This window comes from Capsicum annuum, chromosome 4 (genome assembly GCF_002878395.1).
Source record: "Capsicum annuum cultivar UCD-10X-F1 chromosome 4, UCD10Xv1.1, whole genome shotgun sequence".
Lineage (NCBI taxonomy): Eukaryota > Viridiplantae > Streptophyta > Magnoliopsida > Solanales > Solanaceae > Capsicum > Capsicum annuum.
This window is the reverse complement of record NC_061114.1, coordinates 210372302-210390284: the sequence shown is the minus strand read 5'-3', so window position 1 is coordinate 210390284 and position 17983 is coordinate 210372302. Positions and strand designations below refer to the sequence as shown.

The window sequence follows — 17983 nt, the reverse complement described above, 5'->3', positions numbered from 1 at the left end:
ACAGTTAAAAGTGTAGTAAAAATCTAGAAACAATTAGGTTAATCTATAGAGACATAGTTCTATTATTCTCATCTTTTTCATATTGGAGAAAACCTTCAGATTTTGGTCTGAAAGTAACATATATTTGGCGAGTTAATTATCTTGAAATCAATTTTGAAGCAAATCGAGTAAGAAATTTTAGCTTTACAAAAAAGAAGAGGATATTTAAGATCATCCATTACAATGTAAGTTAGTACTTAGTAGTAATATGAATTTTGAGGGCCTTTTGGAGTAATATGAAGTTTGAGGACATTTTGAATTCAAAAATTTGAAGCAAAACTCATGGGACTTGTCTCGTCCCACACTAAAATTTACAAAAAAAAAGAAAAAAAATGTTATTAATTTATCTCGTGCTGCATAAGATCAAATTAGTTCCACCACCTCGCCCCTCTCCATTGTCAAGCCATGGATATATGATCATGCTATTTTTAGATCGTACAAAATGATTGTATGCGTATAAATACTCGTTCATATCCGTCCTATTCAATTTGTGCATAACTGCGGGCCTCCTTCATTGTCTTTGGTGGGCTGACCCAAGTTTAGAGGGTCTCAATTAGGTCATAAATAGACCTATTAATGATCTAAAATAGCACATTAATGCTACTTATATTAATTATTATAGCGGTGTTATTAGCTTTGCAAAACATAATATATAAATATATCTATTTTTTTTTAAGTTTTTAAATATATACAAGTAGACACCTAAACTATATACATTGCGTTGTATATGAAAAATAGTATTTTAGGCAATCATTTAAATAAAAGTATTTATAAAAATAGTAATCTAAGGTCCCTTTCGTTACACGGTCTAAAATTCTCTCACAGTTTCATCACCTAATCCATCAATAAAATCACAACAAGTGGCGACTTTTCTGCAAATCTTACAGACGTGTCCACTCATTCTTCTCTTTCTTCATTCACTTATCCTTTTTTTTTTGGGTCTTGTCTCAAAATAAAGAAAGTCATTTTTTATTATTAAAATAATTAATTTTGTTTTTAATAAAATAATTTAAAATCACATAAATACCTAAATTTTACTTTTAATCACAAATTTAAAACAAAAGCTTCTTATTAATTTTATTTCAAATTAAATAATGTCATATAAATTGATGAGTAATTTATATTGGCATTGTATCTAGACTAGCTTAAATTCCGTCAGAGAATTCATATTGAAAATAAAAAGCTTACTGTAATTCGAAATCCACTAATGAAAGATAAACTTGCAAAACTCTCCTCTAATAGCAATAAAGTAAAAAACATTCTTCTTACACAGAGAGCTAATTAGGTGAAGACAATAGTTGAACAACATAGTACCTAACAATAATATCTACCCAATAGACTATTAGCTAGTAGTTTTTCCAGTCTGACCTCAACTAAACCTCAGTATTTCTTTTGAATATTAGTATCATTTTTCTAAGTCAATAACAACACTGAAGAAAAAAGTTTGGTACTTTCTTGAATTATCGGTATAGTTTGCGCGCGACTCAACTAATTGGACGCATAAAAAGTATTATAACTTTTGTCCCCTTTTTCAGTTGGTGATGGAGCGTTATGAGATTGTGAAAGAGTTGGGTTCTGGTAATTTTGGAGTAGCAAAGCTTGTTAGTGACAAGAAGACCAAAGAGCTCTTTGCTGTTAAGTTTATTGAAAGAGGCCAAAAGGTTTTCTCAACCCCTTTTTTACTCTATTTAGGGTGTTTCAATTTTTGTTTGTTTATGTTTTTGGGAGGTGAAAAAATGATCTTTTTGGAGGTTGCAGATAGATGAACATGTGCAAAGGGAAATTATGAATCATAGATCATTGAAACATCCAAATATAGTGAGATTTAAAGAGGTATATATATATATATATGTTCTGCTTGTTATTGTTTAGAAAGAATCTTTCTTTTTTCTTTATTCTATAAGCTGCTTTGATTCTTATGGGGATTCTGATTATTGCTGTAATCCAGGCTTATAAGGAAGGCTTGGTGGTGTGTGTTTTAGCATTAGCCTTGTTCTTGTAGTTTCTTGCTTTAGATATCTATCATCATGTGTTGTTTATTGTGTTATCACACTATCTTGTTGTTGTTCCTGTTCCTATCCTGAATGCTTTCCTTATTAGTTGTTGTGTTTTCTTCACGTCATTCTTCCTTTTCATAACTACTTTGATTTGCTGCACTTGACTTGAGGGTCCTTCGGAAACAGTCTCACTACCTTCACGAGGTAGAGTAAGTCTGGGTACACTCTAACCTCCACAGACTCCACTTGTGGGATTTCACTGGTTATGTTGTTGTTGTTGGCCAAAGGGTTTGTAGTAAATTGGATATTAGAATCCCCTTTAGTGTTTTTTTGAAATTTCTTGAAGAATGGAGATAGCTTTACGTTATGATATGATCACAAGTGGTAATGGATTTAATTACTGGAACAGAAGATTTGGTTGGTAATGATGGTAACAAGATACTTACACTATATGATATTATGATTTCGTTTTGAAGGAGTTTGCAGCTTGCAATTAAATGAAATCTTTGGAACCTTATGGATTGAAAGCAATCAACTTTTCCAGATAGTAGCCGTAGTTTGATGATTTGCAAATTAATTTGTGTTCAGCATTGTTGATGATAGCCAATTTACAATTAGTGGGATTGCAGTGACTCTTCAGAATCTTTGTCTTTGTTCAGTAATAATAGTAAAACAGTAGCTAAGTGGCAAGCAGACTTATAAATTCTGTTTATAGTTTGTTCTGGCAAGCAGACTTATAAATTCTGTTTATAGTTTGTTCTTTTACATGAATGGACTCAACACTTCCAGGTATTGCTAACACCTACTCATCTAGCAATAGTAATGGAGTATGCGGCGGGAGGAGAACTCTTTGCGAGGATCTGTAATGCTGGAAGATTTAATGAAGATGAGGTAAAAATGATACTTACACCAGGTCCTGCTATTAGTCGTGGCTAGAACAAATGAACTGTGCTTCTGACTGTCAGATCATTGCTGCCCCTTTTCTTGGATGGGTTGGGTAGGGTAATATGCCTTTTACATTCATGGTGCAGTAGTAGTCTACCACGACATTAATATGGTACTTTGATGTGGGACATCTTCTGGGTAGTATGCCTTATAAATTGTTGGTTAGACGTAGAACAGTAAAGGGCCTCCATGTCATAGGCTTCATTGATGAATGAAGCTAAAATCTTAGGGGTCGTTTGGTTTGAGGGATAAGGGATAATAATCCTGGGATAAAATGCAGGATTATCTTCTCCTTCGTTTGGTTAGAGATATTAGTTAATCCCGGGATTATATATCTCATCATTTATACTACAATGATGAGATAAGTTATCCCATATATATGGTGGGTTAGCTAATACCACGGGATACCCCAGTCCATGAAATAACTTTGTCTGTCTCATCCCCCATACCAAACGACCCCTTAATGTTCAAGATCATCTTATAAGTTGAACCACAAAGTGATATGCTATTAGAAATGTCCTTTAAATATGTTATCAGTTGACTATCTCCATGTGGTTATGTCAAGCCCTTCTGAGCAGACTCTTTTCTAGTTTTAAATCTTCTGAATGGCTTGGTTATGTTTATTTTTCACTCAGGCAAGGTTCTTCTTTCAACAACTGATATCAGGCGTTAGCTACTGCCATTTCATGGTACAGCTCAATACATGTCGTGCTCTGAACTTCGTTCAGTTTTCCTTTTGGCACTTAGTATATCTCTGGCCTATCGTTGCAGCAAATATGTCATAGAGATCTCAAATTGGAAAACACTTTACTTGACGGAAGTGCTGCACCACGTGTCAAAATATGTGATTTTGGGTACTCCAAGGTTACTGATCTTTTCTCGAGGTCTTATTCGTTTTTACATCTATTCACGATTTAAATTCATGTAAAATTACACTACACCTGTTTGCAGTCATCCGTCTTTCATTCTCAACCTAAGTCCACTGTGGGGACACCTGCTTATGTTGCACCAGAGATCTTGACAAGGAAAGAATATGATGGGAAGGTGCTACATCTTTCTCCTTTCCTTGCTGAAATTGTCATAATGTTTGTCGTATACGCTCATTTCTCCTCCTGTTAATTCTTGAAACTATAGCTTGCAGATGTTTGGTCCTGTGGAGTCACCTTATATGTAATGCTGGTTGGAGCTTATCCATTTCAAGATCCAAGTGATGCCAAAAACTTTACAAAGACTATTGCTGTGAGTGATGACAACATAATCAAATTTCTAGTAGATGAAAAAGAAGATTGCTCTACTCTGAATTTTGTTTATCAATTTGCTGCATTAATTGATCATCTTGTTCATGCCAATGTTAAGCATTGAGAAATTTACTGCAGTATTATGATTGGCTAGTTTCCATGACAGAAAATACTGGGCGTCCGCTACTCAATTCCCGAGCAAGTCCGAATTTCCCTTGAATGTCGCCATCTCTTAAGCAGGATTTTTGTGGCAGACCCTGAAAAGGTAATAAATCATCTCGTCTTTTGCCAAAGATACGGATCATAGAATAGTTTATGTGTTGTGTCCAACTGAAATGATCATCATCTAAGTTGCACGGACTCTTCACTTTCGATGCCGCACCCGCATCGGATTCTCCAAAAATACACTACTTTTGGAGAATCCAACATCCGCCGGTTGACTTTTTTGAAGAGTCTGAGCAACATAGATCATCATCAGTAATTACCTCATTGTCTCAATATATATATGTCCATTCCCACCAAATGCCCTCTCTTATTCTTCCTTTCGCCAAATTGCAATCCTGTTTCTTGTTTCATGTTATGTGAGGATTGATAATCGCACCTCGCTACTGCGAATGTGCCAAAATCATAATGACATACATGCTGATTATTCTTTTGCAGAGAATAACCATTCCAGAAATTAAAATGCATCCCTGGTTTTTAAAGAACTTGCCAGTGGAACTGATGGAAGGAGGAAGTTACCAATGCGTCGATGTAAATAACCCGTCCCAGAGCATGGAAGAAGTTTTGGCAATAATACATGAGGCTAGAGTTCCTTTGCAAGTTCCAAAGGGTGGAACATATTCTTGTGGGGGCAGTATGGAACTTGATGAATTGGATGAAGCTGATATTGAAGATGTTATTGAAACTAGTGCTGATTTTACTGGTCTAATGTGATGTGCATACAATGCTGTAATTACCAAAAGGGTGAAAGAGAGCAATCTGCAACTGTTGTAATATCCTGAGTAGACACTCAAGAGTTCACCCCGTAATTTGCTGATAGTTTTTTTTTTTCGCTCTTCCTTCTGACTAAAAGGTGTTTGCTACTTTTGAAACCTTGGCCCAGTGGAGATGTGCTCTTTAGAAATATACAGTTGTCCCACAAGATAACAACAGTTTTGGTTACGAGAAGCCCACAAAACCTGTGTACATCTTACCCTCCCAGACCCCTCGTGTGGGATTACACTTGGCATTTTGTTGTTGTTTAAGCTCACACCACGTATCAAAGTATGAATTTGGAATTAGATGTTCATTTTTGCAATGTATGAGTTTTAGCAGTGAAAATCTCTCTTATCTATAGTGATATATAACGTTCATCGTGTCAAATGCACATATCAAGATTATGTTGTTACTACTAAATTTGCCCATAAATTTTTCAGTTGGAGATGCAGAATGTAGAGTGATTGACTGAAGTTGCTATTAACACTAGCGCTCAGTTTAATTGCAGACATGACTAGTTTATGGAAGCAGGGCGTCAAATGAGTTTAACAAGAGGTCCTCAGAACTTCTGTTGAATCTTGTGAATCCTATATCAAAAGGCCACCTTATTTATTTGTTTTTATTCTTGAGATTGGAACACTTTATTTATTTATTTGAACTAATCAAAAAAGATGCAGAAAAGGATAATTACAAAACATATAAGGTAAAAAGTCTAGGATTACTTGATTGTCCTATCAAACTCTAAAACCAATAATATTCCGTTTATAGATAACGAAAAGACGGGAAGTCTATCTCCATCTACTCTTGTATTACGTCTTGCATCACACTTCAATCAGTAAGTTTATAGTAAATAAATTTTGACCAAGTTCTGAAGAAATCATTAGTAGGAAAAAGGAAAAGAAATATCATTAAATTACATCAAATAAATGTTACAATGTTAGTGTACACTTGATTGGACTTATTCAACAATCATCAATAAAACTTATATCAAAGGCTTGAAAGAAAATTAGAAAGAACAAAAAGAAGTTCAACATGAGCCTGTATAACTGTTAAGATCTCCCCATACAGCTTCCTCGACCTCTTCCCATGATTTTGCCAGTCTTAGTTTCTTCCAAGTACCGAAAATAGCTCCCAGAATATTTTCGTCATGCAAAATACAGTAGCACCTGTACAGGAAAAAGTCATTCAAACTGAAGTTTAAAGAATATTTCATGGAAAAGGAGAATGAGGTCCCAATCTATTCTATCTTCACCCACAATGCTCATGTTGGCTATTACAGAGAACATTTGGTCTAGTTCTAACAATCGACTAAAACCTTCACTGACAGATCTCAAGGTCAGACTCCTAGACCCTAGTGTATTCATATGTTAAACAGTAATGCAGTGTATAGGATGACTCGAGTTTGAAAGTAATTGAGGGGGTCTGATTGAGAATATGATCTTCACAAATCATGCCTTGATTTGGTGAAGGACAAGGGTTGAGTAGTAATGTCTGACATTATGTTACCAAAGCCCATCTTTACTATCTTCATAAGTTCGTATATTGTATAAGCTCTGGTAGTGCAATTTAACTTCGAAGAAAAGAATGTCTCCAATGAATAACCAATGACAACAATGTAGAAGAAATATGACATCAAAACATATGTACTCACATGACTCGGTAAGAAAGTCTCTGAAATCCGTTGCTTTTAGCAGATGAATTCACTCCTGTTTTAACAAATGGAAGTTTGTAACTATCCAGAAACTGCTTCAGTAAAAGTGGATCCCCTCTAAATATATCCAGGTATATCGGGATTAAGTCAAGAATCGGATCCCCTGAGATGAGAAAAGAACTGGTTACTAATCACAGAAACTCAAATGTCTAAAAATAGAAGAGTAATCAGCATTTTATAACCTCCCACATATGAAGTTTTTAGTGATGCAAAGGTTACTGTGCTAACTCGAAACTGATCTATTTTAAGTTAATGTAATGGTAGGTGCAATATTTTCACACGAGACTGCCAATTAAACTGGTACCAAACTCCACCTGTTGTGTGAGCTCGTTCACATTGCCAGTCCAAGTCCGGCTAAAGGAGGAGGGTTGCCAATTGTCAATCAGAAACAACCTCTCTACCCCATAAAAGTAAGGGTAAGGCTGTGTACATCTTACCCTCCACAGACCCCGCTTGTGGAATTACACTGGGTCTGTTGTTGCAATTTCCGTTTTCTTTTCTTAGTTCTCTTTTTGTGCTAAAAAAAATAAATCATTGATATCCATCTAATATGCACCATAAAATTCACCAGATTCATTTGACATGAACAATAATGAAACAGTTCTTGTCCTAGACATACTTTAACTTCTCCAAATTATAAATCATTTAGGGCCAAGTAGTACAAGACTAATACAGTCCATAAGAGCATGTTTCTGCCATCAGGAAAAGAAATACAAAACTACCAGCAGACCAAGCCCAATAAAGCAAGTTAAAAGTTGCTGAATAACTCACCAACAGAAAGACCACTGAAATCGAGTATATGAGTAGGGCGCCATGCATGTATAGGCTCACTCAAATCAGATCCATTTGCAGAAACATTGTCAATTAACTCAGGATTATCATTAGCCCCTCCCGAGTGAGAAGTAAGGGAAAATGGTTCCATGTGGATATTGTCATCCATTATGTCGGAGTGTATCCAGGTACAAGATCTGACTCCCATGTCAACCTTAAAGAGGAGAGCATAACAAGAATCAGAGAAATGCATTTTCACCAGAGAGTGAATATAAGTGCCGCTGTGACTAGCAGGAAGGAGAAAGGGACAAAAAAACATAAAGTGTTAGCTGATTGAAGGCAAGTCCAATCAACTTAATCTTTAAATATAAGAACCTTTAAGAGGTCATCAGGGATGTATTCCTCAACTTTCTCAATCAGTTCTCTAGGAATTGGATCACCCCTACAGATTGAAACAGAAAAGATTCAAATCTGACTATGCATTAGCAGCTCAAAATTACGGTGCTTGTGACAGCATATGTAAATGTACAGGAAAAACTCATGTATAGGTACCCCACACTGCCAAAGAGTAACACAGTAGAAAACAGGGATCACAATACCCAACACATACATTAACAAGCAAAAGATCTGGCTGAATAGAATTTGTTCAAGGCACAAAGAACTGACCTACATAGATTTGGATGAGGTTAGCAAGAGAGTTGAACATTAGTCCAGTAGAAAAAAAGCAGCACAAAATCCAACACACAAATTAATAAGAATGTTCATCTTAATACAATCTTTCCGATTCTAAATAACTGAACATATCTTGTTGTTCATATGGTGTATAGGAGAGTTGAGCTATAGTAATATACCTCCTCTACCATCTTATTTAAGCAATATATAAGTAGTAAAGAAGTCGGTAGGGATTTTATCTTCTCAATTCAAGAAATGACTTAAAAAGTACTTGCCTTGTCCAAATTAGGTGTCTCATAAAATTTCAAATCGAGTTCTTTATAAATTATTTCACCACAACTATTAAGGGTAGAGTTGAAATATACTTTTTATGTGTCTGCATGCATATATGTGTGTGTATTGTTAATAGAGGTGAGACTTATTAAATTTAAATCAAAATTAGTCAAACATTAGAGAAAATTTACTTTTTCAAGACTTGGAGATTATCTGAAATAAAAGTGGATCTTAAGTAACCATTTTAAAGAGGCTAATGGTAAGCTGTGATAGTAGCCAATGGTCCAAAGAAAGGCTTTGTGGCCTGATCTGACACCAAATGAAGAGACAACTAAGACTCCCCACACCCAAAATAAAGGAGAGAGAAACATATCATCCCCGACATTAACGTTTAACCCAAGAAAATCTCTAAAATAATAAACAGGAGTTAGACCCGCAGATCTATTATATAGGGTTTAGTATCCAGGGGACAAATGAACTACATGGTCTCAACTGTCAAGAATCACAGTCAGCGGCACAAATCCATGTGAGCAGAAGCAAGGTAATAAGGAGAACATTTGCTACATAATACTTAAACTTAAGAAAGCTGCTTTCTGATCAACAAAACACTCTGATGTTAAATGTTTACCATTTGGTCAAGCGGTCACAAACATCCTTCTTTTTCCTGTTCAGAGTTCTCAGGAATATGTTCCACTCTGCAGGGGCCCAAACCTTGTCCTCATCATTCTTGATATTCCCATTAGCATCGGAGACTGCTTTCTGCTGGGTTTCCAACAATGTTGAATCATTCAAAGCAGGGCACGGCACTAGATGAAGGTTGCGCATTTGTTCTCCCAGGAAGGAGGCCAAATTTAGAGTGTCTTTCCATGACATGGAATCTCTTCTGCCAACAAAATAAATGAAAAGGAGGAGCAGTACATCAAAAAACAACTGCAAGTACTTCAAATGAATGATACAAGCAATTATAGATCTATTAAAATAAAAATCCATTCACTAACATTTGAGCATATATTTTCCCTTTGCATCTCTGCGTTATGACATATGGCCATATTGTTGTGCCACTGCAAGCTTTTACTAGTTCGGGTAATGACATCCCGGCTTTTCTATAATCAAACTGCCTTTTACTCTGTAAACCAAATGGATAATCAGCTTGCTCATGTTCCACAAGGGGAGTAAAATTAGCGATCACCTCTGGAACTCCTTTGCCATCCCAATACTGAACCTTACACAACCCATTTTCCATATAGAGAATCCCACTGGCTAAAACACTAGGAATGTGATCCCTCAAAGGGGAGTTTATTTTCTGGAGTGAACTGTAAAACTCGAGCTGCAAAAGATCAAACCAAACTGAATGAATAAAAGTACAAAGAAATACATCAGCTAGAAAAATAACTGCCAGAAGTACAGATGTACCTCAGTGCCCAAAGAATGAAGACAAGCTTCTAATCCCTCTTCAACAAGTATTTTTATAACATTGTCCCCAGCTAGATAAACCTGTACACATGTATTACCACTTGTTAGGTTAATGCTGATAATACATCTTTGTAAGAGAGTAATTGATCTTCCACACTTTCTTAAGCATATCAAATTTAACTCGTTGAGATGAGAAAATCCTACTTGTGTATTGATGTATAGAAACCTCAACACTATCACAAGGTAATGATACAAGGCGCCAATATTAACTAAAAGTTCCCTTTAATTTTAGTCTAGATAAAAACTGATAATAATGAAATAAGCACATCAGTAGAAGATCCACTAAACACAAAAACTTACCGGATTGCTGCCTGTTCCAACAGGAAGCCTCTCATCATCTGTTGGCAACGGCAACCCATGGAAGTTACAAATTTCTGTGACGTGTGTGTACCATCTATCAGCATTCAGCGCCAGACAGGCTCCCTAGCAAAAGTGAACCTAAGGTTGTAAGCATAAACAGAAGCTTAAATAACACGAAGGTGGCCCAGATGAGAGACGACCAATTATTCATCTAACACCTCATTAGGCAGAACAGTTATAACCCACAAACATGTGTGATCAGCAGTGCAGCTGAAAAAGGTCAATGTTCCTGCTACACCTAATTAGGCATATATAAATTCATCAGCTGTAATGTCTCGTATGATGTAGATCAAGGTAGCCATAAAGGATTTTGATGCATTTTTCCATCCACCTTGAGCTTGGAGTATTTAGAGGAAGCATGGAAGGAAGACCTCTTCATAGTATGTTCACGGGGATATTTGAAGGAAGGGAGAAAAGTACCACAGCAATTAGAAGGCCAAAAACATATTTGGAAGCTGCAGAGTTTTGCAGTGAAGACCCGATCGTGAAGAAGGCAGAGATGTCATGGAAGTTCAATTCTGCATTTTGCCATTTTTTGCAAATTCCGTTCTAGCCTTGTGTCTAGGGACTTTTTAGGTATTTATAGTACTAATAAGAACCCTAGTATAAATTGTCCCATTTTTATATAGCTAACTTTGAACATGAGATTTCTCTTTAGAGGTGATGGTTGTATGACATGGTTGATTCTGAACTTGCAAGGGGTGATTCCGAATCCTAGTATAAATAGTCCTATAGTTTAGGTTTTCTTTTGTTTGCATAATAAAGTGCTTATTTGATAATGAATGTTCTAATTATTGCTTACTAGCTGGGTCTATTCTAAATTCCTTATAGTATTACTATAATTCTTGTCATCCCTACAGCGATCTACATCATATGATGGGTGATACAAATAACATAGTTTTGACTTTTTCCAGGTGCGCTTATGGCATTACTTAGAACAGTCATATCGACTGACTCGACATTTCATGGAAATTATTTTTCATGTAGAGGCATTAGTTGAGACAACTAGTTTGAATGATAAAAGAAAAACACTAACCATAAACTAGCAGAGAAGTGAATTTATAAGTACCTTCCATACAAGGTCTCTATTCTCTGGTTTTCCAACCCAAAGCTTTGATAACCACTCTCTCATTTCTCGCTGCCCAATAGAGTTGCTTGAGCTCCATAATGAAGTGTAGTGATCTTGCTCTTTATCCAAAAACATAGCTAAGAAATTTATGTCATAAGAAAATTCCATCTCTGTCAAATCTATGCATTTAGAGACACCATCTCTTGTACTTCCATTTTCTGAAACTTCAGGTTGGTGAACTCTAATCCTCTTATCTTTCCTTGATAGATCAGAGCAGCCCAAACCACTTTCTAAGAACAACATATTTTTCCTGACATCCTCAATACTGATGTCATCCAAAGCAAGAAGCCCAGCACGACATACTCCTTTATGTCTATAACCAGGAGCCATATCCAGACACACAAATTCAAAGTTCTTGGAGTTCACAAAATTCTGTGTGACAGCAACAGTAGTCTCTAAATTTAGCACACAATGCCACCATCCACTTGGGACAAATATTGTTTCCCCAGGCAGTTGAGTGCACTCTATTGGTTTGTCTTCCTCGGGAAGAAGAGGATAGAAGTCCAGCCACCACTGGATGAACATGAGAGAAAAATTAACACATGGCTCACATAAACGGAAACCAATCACAATATTGGGCAACATGGAAGCAAATTATTTGCATCTCAAAATTATTAATACCTGCAGAGATGATGGACTTTCAATATTGACATCCCCATCTTCTTCATTTACATGCACTGTTACTCCTAAAGGTACTCTTCCAGGGGGATATAATGCCCACCTTCAAAAGATATAGGGATAGTGACTTTTTTCTTTGTCTCCCACAAGTAGCACAATGGGAAATAATCCACTAGTTTCAAACTACAGTAGAAGAAAGATTCTTCGATGGTTTAAAATAAGAATACATCAAAATATTTCAAAAGCTCCTAATTTTACATGCTATAAAACAAGCTCATATCTACTTATGAAATTTAAAAGCCTTCAATTTTTCCTTCTTTTCTTTCCACTTCTGTGTGTGTGCGCGCACGCGTGTGATGGTGGGGTGTGGGGAGAGAGGAGAGTCATACTCAAGAAGTAAACTACTTAGCACCATGTCTTAACCTGGGAGAACTTTGAGCAAACAACATCAAACTAGTTCCACAAGCAAGAAACTCCCAGCAGCGAGCCAAAATTTAAAGTTTGTCAACATCCACTCTTCTTTGCGGAGTTCCCTTTTAGATCGTTCCCCCTCCAAGCTATCACAAACGCAAAGCAGTAAATGCATACTGCATTAACTTGCTAATGCCTAAAACTAGGGACTTTTTTGTCTTTTAACTCAAAAAACAAAACCCAGCTCTCTTCCCCGTCTGTGACAGAATTCCTATTGCAGGTGTTGGAAATTTCAACCAACTATGAGTTTCAGGTGAATGAAAATTAACTATTTATTTGCAAAGTGCATGGAAAATTTAGATTGAGCAAACATATCTTGAAAAATGAAGATCCCCCATTTTATGAAGATTTCCCATTTACGCACAAAGTTAACCTTCAGCTATTGTTTTATGAATTGAGAATTTCACAGTAGTATGGAAATTAGAGAAACCATTCTCAGCAAGCCTTTTCATCCCATGGATCTCAAAGATATTGCCAAAAAGATTTCAGTTTAAAGGCAGAACAAGCCAAATAGAAACTATTGTGTAAGAACTAGAAGAGGTATGTTGACAATTAAAGAGTAGTATTTAGTAGCTTTTGATACTTGCCCTGCAACTAGTCATAAATCTAGCAAAACACTTTGAAGGAGTTGGGTTCCAATGGAGTTCAACCGGATGGAAATGACGAATTGTATAAGGGAAGAAATTTAAGAATTTGGGTGAAAGACAAAATTGACTGTCCATTTAACGAGCCAGTAATGTGCTGCCAGGGGCATTTAAGGTAAATTTTCAGTAAAGCCTGCCCCTTTGGCAGACATACACCCATGAACCTACAACAAAATGCAGAAAGTAGAATATGCTTATAGACCCAGAAGGGAAGAGATCTTAAGGAAGTGTCGTTCAAAAGTATGCTTTCTAAATGAAATTCCTATTTAGCCGTTCCATTCTATCTTTGAATATGCTTATAGACCCAGAAGGGAAGAGATCTTAAGAAAGTGTCGTTCAAAAGTATGCTTTCTAAATGAAATTCCTATTTAGCCGTTCCATTCTATCTTTGACTTCTTTTCTTCAACACTCTGGTAGCTGTTTCCTAACCCTACTATCTCCACCCACAACTGCGCAAACCAGCACTACTTCCACTGCTAATTGCTGCAACTTCATTGATCGATCAGGGAGTTTATCAGCAGGCAGTAATGAGCATGAGTTTGATTGGTCAAATTATCAAACAAAGCATGCATAAGTGAAGCATTCAGCAAGATCCTAAGACAAGATGACTGGAAGTTCATAGACTGGTTCTTGAAATATACCTTTTCCGGCCACATAGAAGTGTATTCCAAGCACTAGTTAGGGCTGGATCAACATGCCAAGAGGCACCAGACCTCTCAGGTCCCATAATGAGCCATCTGAAGGGAGGTCGCTGATCCCTGTCCAGCACATCAAAAAAGTCCTCTTTGAACATATTAGGAATACTGTAATCCTTCAACAACTCTGGTGCAGCTTCCCCAAACTGAGAGAATGTAACTCAAATTTAGACAATCTGTTACTGGAAAAACTGCACTGAGAGAACAGCAGAATTAGAAAGGAACCTTCTCATCAAAAATGTAAAGAGGATCCTCATCATGCTGAACTTTCATATATGACACATAGTCCTTAAGTTTCATCTTAATCTTGTGACGGCTTCTTTGAGATAATTTAAATGCTGTGTCTCCATACTTTTTTAAAAGCTCCTCTGGTGTCCATGTAGTCCTTGCAGGCCAAGTGTCGGCCAATCCACCAATTAAAACCTGTTATAGTGTAAGTAATAATCTTGGTGAAGATCATAACATATTCACTTGAGCTGTCTACCAAAAAACGATGCACATAAGTTATCAATATATAAAAAAGGTTCAGACAAATTAATTTCTTTGCCCCTTATTCAAGAATGACACACGAACAACATTGGTCAAATGATAGAAATGCAATCAATTAAACTTAAAGAGAAAGATCCAGTGTAATTCAATCAATCAACTAACCCTCAATCCCAAGCGAGTTGGAAGTCTAGCTATATGAATCCTCGGGATAACTTGATGAACTCAATGTAAATAAGAAAGAAAAGGAAGGGAAACACAGAGCATAAATAAAGAAGAGGCAACAACAAGAAGCAGCAAGAATCACTGTATAATTTTTCTTTTGATAAGTAAGAATCACTAAGTAATTTGTTTCTGATACACATGTAAACTAATGATTACTAACAGTAGATTCAACCTTCATCTAGTCAAATCCCCTGCTTTGACTTGGGAACTATTAAAGAACGCTTGAAATGTTAAAGAATTTAAGTAGAAGTGGGGCCAAAAAAGACAAAAACTAACTTTGCAAGAACCTGAAAATTTTAGTCAGTTTTAGGGTGGCAACGACAGTAACTTCTGATACCAAGAGATTCAATCAGTGCAAAAGATAATAGAGTAAAGGTGTCCCTTTAAGAAAAGTAGAGATAATTGTGGGTGACTTAGAGAAAAGAATATATGACATATAATTTGAGAAAGGCAGCATGTTCAAAGGAAAAGGAGGTAAATTGGCTTGAAATGATGCATGCTAAAACATAATTTTATCACAGATTTTATTCGATAGAAGATAGTGAATACAAAGATAATCTAGCAAATTATCAACAATTAACGACCACTCCGTGTGTATGAGTGTGTGTTTTTAAATGAACACTAGATCTGTGTTAAAAGATACTATTAAGTTTTTTGTTTTGAGATTAAAAAAAAAAAGCTTCTATAAGTTGCGAACACCATACCGGTTTCTGTCCATCATACTTATCACGAAACTCTTCTATAGAAAGATTCTTCTCTCTTTCCACGTTCCCAGTATCATAATAAAATCCATTCAATGATGTATAGCACCGGTATAATCTACAATAAAGGAACATAGAGTTGAATCCTGCAAATTGAGTTCCCATTAGCATATTATATACAGTATTAGAAGCATTGCGGAGTTGAAGAATATACAACAAACCAATAGCAATATATATTACCATTGAAGTGTAGAGGTTTCTGCGGTTTCTGGCAGAATTCATTATTTTCGAAAGTCACGTTCAATCTACATAAACGGGATCAAAGGGGAAAATAAAATGAACAGACTGTTAGAGATGTTGAATCTAGTCAATGAAGGGTGACTACATTGTGGATGAAAATACTATGAATAACCATACTGATCCAGGGCTGTTCTTTTCCAGGAGCCTTTATACTGCAGCTGGCGATCAGCATTATCAATGCATAAACTCATCCATAGGGGCTCCTCGTTGCATAGAATATACATCACACTACAAAACAGTTAAGTATTTGAAGAAGTTAAGGGATAAAGTGACACTGAGTTTATCCTTAAGCTTACATAGAAAAATAGAAGACACTGACAGCACTTCAGATAAGGAGCTGTATCCCAGGAAATATCCAATCAATAAGCTTGGCCTACTAACTCTTAGTGATTAACGGGTGTAGGTAGCACAATCATTAGAGGAAGTAACTTTGTCATTATCATCCATAACTTTGTTAAGCAGATATTTTTAAGTATTTAATCATATGTGGACAAACATGCTCACAAGCAAATCCCCAGTAATTTGATCACAGAACAAGAAATAAGCAAACTATCTGCATCTATCCTTCCATAGACCAATGTTAACTGAAAACCAGAAGAAAAAACCTGCATAATCAGTCATTTGTCATGCATTAATTGAAGTTTGAAAATCTCCTATTGTTCGTCACCAACAACCTCTATTGAACTGATGTTGTGCTAGAAAAAGAAATACACACGCAAAAACATGGAGAAGCCTATGCTGCACTAAAACGTAGCACACAACATACACATTCTTTTTTGACAATAAGTACTGTTGTATTCCTCAGCAATTAAGTACTGCTCGCTATCTTCAAAAACTTGTTACAGAATGAGATCAGACTCTAGCACTACAAGTCACCTAAGAAGTCTACCAAATCATCTATTTCCTCTAAACAATTTTCTTTACACCGCAAAAACACACAAAATGCACATTCTACTAATTCAGAAAAAATCAAATCAAAGCACCTATTTAAGAATAAGAAACAATACCCTTCACTTTGTCATCTGTTAATTGAATTTGCAAATCCCTACTAAAATGATTGTTGTATGAGAAAAATAAACGAAGCAGGTGCACACAAGATCCACATGCTAGTACATGTGGCACCTAATTTGAGATTCAAACAAGTTTTTCTTTGACCATAATCCTTTCATATTTTTAAATATTTTGAACTGTCGATTATTCTGACATAGTACTTTTTAGTAGTTTCAAAATTAAATTCAAACTGTCACCTAAACTTGGGACGGAATGAGTAATTCACATGAATCAAATAAAAATTGAACACAAAGCTATACGTTAAATACTCATTAGTCATTCCTATAAACATATAATTAACACAAATTCAGCTCCAAACAAAAAGTTACACCACATAACTCTATATTACAAATTGAACACTTTAAAAACTAGGTGGAGAAATTGAAAGAACCTGCTAACACAGGAGAGGCGAGCGACATCGCGAGGAGTAAGGTAAGTGAGGATAGCGCAGAGAATTTCGTCGGGGAGAATGCGAAGGTCACCCAGAGCTGCCGGCCTCCGATCAATTTGCTCAACTTCCATTGGTTGTATTTGCGATTGAGGATTTACTTCCACCTCCATTTTTTAAATTGAGAGAGAAAGATGATTCCAATAGTTTGTTAAATATACCGCGTAAAACTTAAGCAATTCGCACAGCGCGTTACTTTATGTTATGCGTTTGCCCTTTTAACTATTTTTTTTTTTTTTCTTTTTCCGATACCTTAAGCGTGGCAATAACGTGTCACCGTGCTGCCAAAAATTGTATTGTGTTAAGATTTTTATGTAGTAGTATTTATTTATTCTATTAATTGAGGAGCTTCTATTTTTTCGCTTCTTTAATAACTTGGACTCACAACTTTAAGATTGAAAATTAAAAATGCTGAGCAACTTTCTCATATCTTTTTTTAATGAAAATTATGCAAGGAACCTATTTTACATTAAAATAGTACACATTAATATTGATGTGTATGTGTATATATATATATATTGATATTGATATTCATTGTTTCATAAATATACATTATCGAACAAGTAGATTAAGCAGATAATTTATATGTAATTTAAATAAATTGATAGTAAGTAGCTCAAGCAGGACATCTTATAAATAAGCAGAGGTGCCACAGTGGGATTGCATGTGGATGATACATCATGAACTTATTTATTAAGGATCTGCTTGATCATGCGAGATAAATCATAATATGAAATCATGAGATGAAGTTGAAATTTT

At 35.8% G+C, this 17983-nt stretch overlaps 2 protein-coding genes across 6 annotated transcripts; one reads left to right on the top strand and one right to left on the bottom strand.

The window, feature by feature from the left end:
• Positions 1–1250: 1250 nt before the first annotated feature.
• Positions 1251–5519, top strand: LOC107867461 (serine/threonine-protein kinase SAPK1). 3 transcript variants are annotated; one of them, XM_016713712.2, is made up of 10 exons: positions 1251–1486; positions 1575–1700; positions 1798–1872; positions 2826–2927; positions 3617–3670; positions 3753–3845; positions 3933–4025; positions 4116–4220; positions 4386–4484; positions 4880–5519. In XM_016713712.2, exons 2-10 carry the CDS (start codon positions 1581–1583, stop codon positions 5153–5155), a joined length of 1017 nt encoding a protein of 338 aa, XP_016569198.1. In that variant the 5' UTR covers positions 1251–1486; positions 1575–1580; the 3' UTR covers positions 5156–5519. The 3 variants fall into 3 exon arrangements, with proteins under 3 accessions (XP_016569198.1, XP_047266919.1, XP_047266918.1); XM_047410962.1 differs by having other exon boundaries at positions 1331–1700; positions 2790–2927; XM_047410963.1 differs by lacking the exon at positions 1798–1872 and having other exon boundaries at positions 1291–1700.
• A 558-nt stretch (positions 5520–6077) lies between these two features.
• On the bottom strand, positions 6078–17428 carry LOC107867462 (F-box protein At1g78280). 3 transcript variants are annotated; one of them, XM_016713715.2, is made up of 16 exons: positions 17168–17427; positions 15844–15954; positions 15667–15731; positions 15430–15572; positions 14240–14437; positions 13961–14160; positions 12208–12307; positions 11527–12099; positions 10398–10520; positions 10038–10118; positions 9623–9951; positions 9253–9507; positions 8055–8121; positions 7680–7893; positions 6849–7011; positions 6078–6363 (listed from the first exon to the last, which is right to left on the bottom strand). In XM_016713715.2, exons 1-16 carry the CDS (start codon positions 17335–17337, stop codon positions 6225–6227), a joined length of 2931 nt encoding a protein of 976 aa, XP_016569201.1. In that variant the 5' UTR covers positions 17338–17427; the 3' UTR covers positions 6078–6224. The 3 variants fall into 3 exon arrangements, with proteins under 3 accessions (XP_016569201.1, XP_047266917.1, XP_047266916.1); XM_047410961.1 differs by lacking the exons at positions 6078–6363; positions 6849–7011; positions 8055–8121 and having other exon boundaries at positions 7709–7893; XM_047410960.1 differs by lacking the exons at positions 6078–6363; positions 6849–7011; positions 7680–7893; positions 8055–8121 and adding an exon at positions 8131–8345 and having other exon boundaries at positions 17168–17428.
• Positions 17429–17983: the final 555 nt, after the last annotated feature.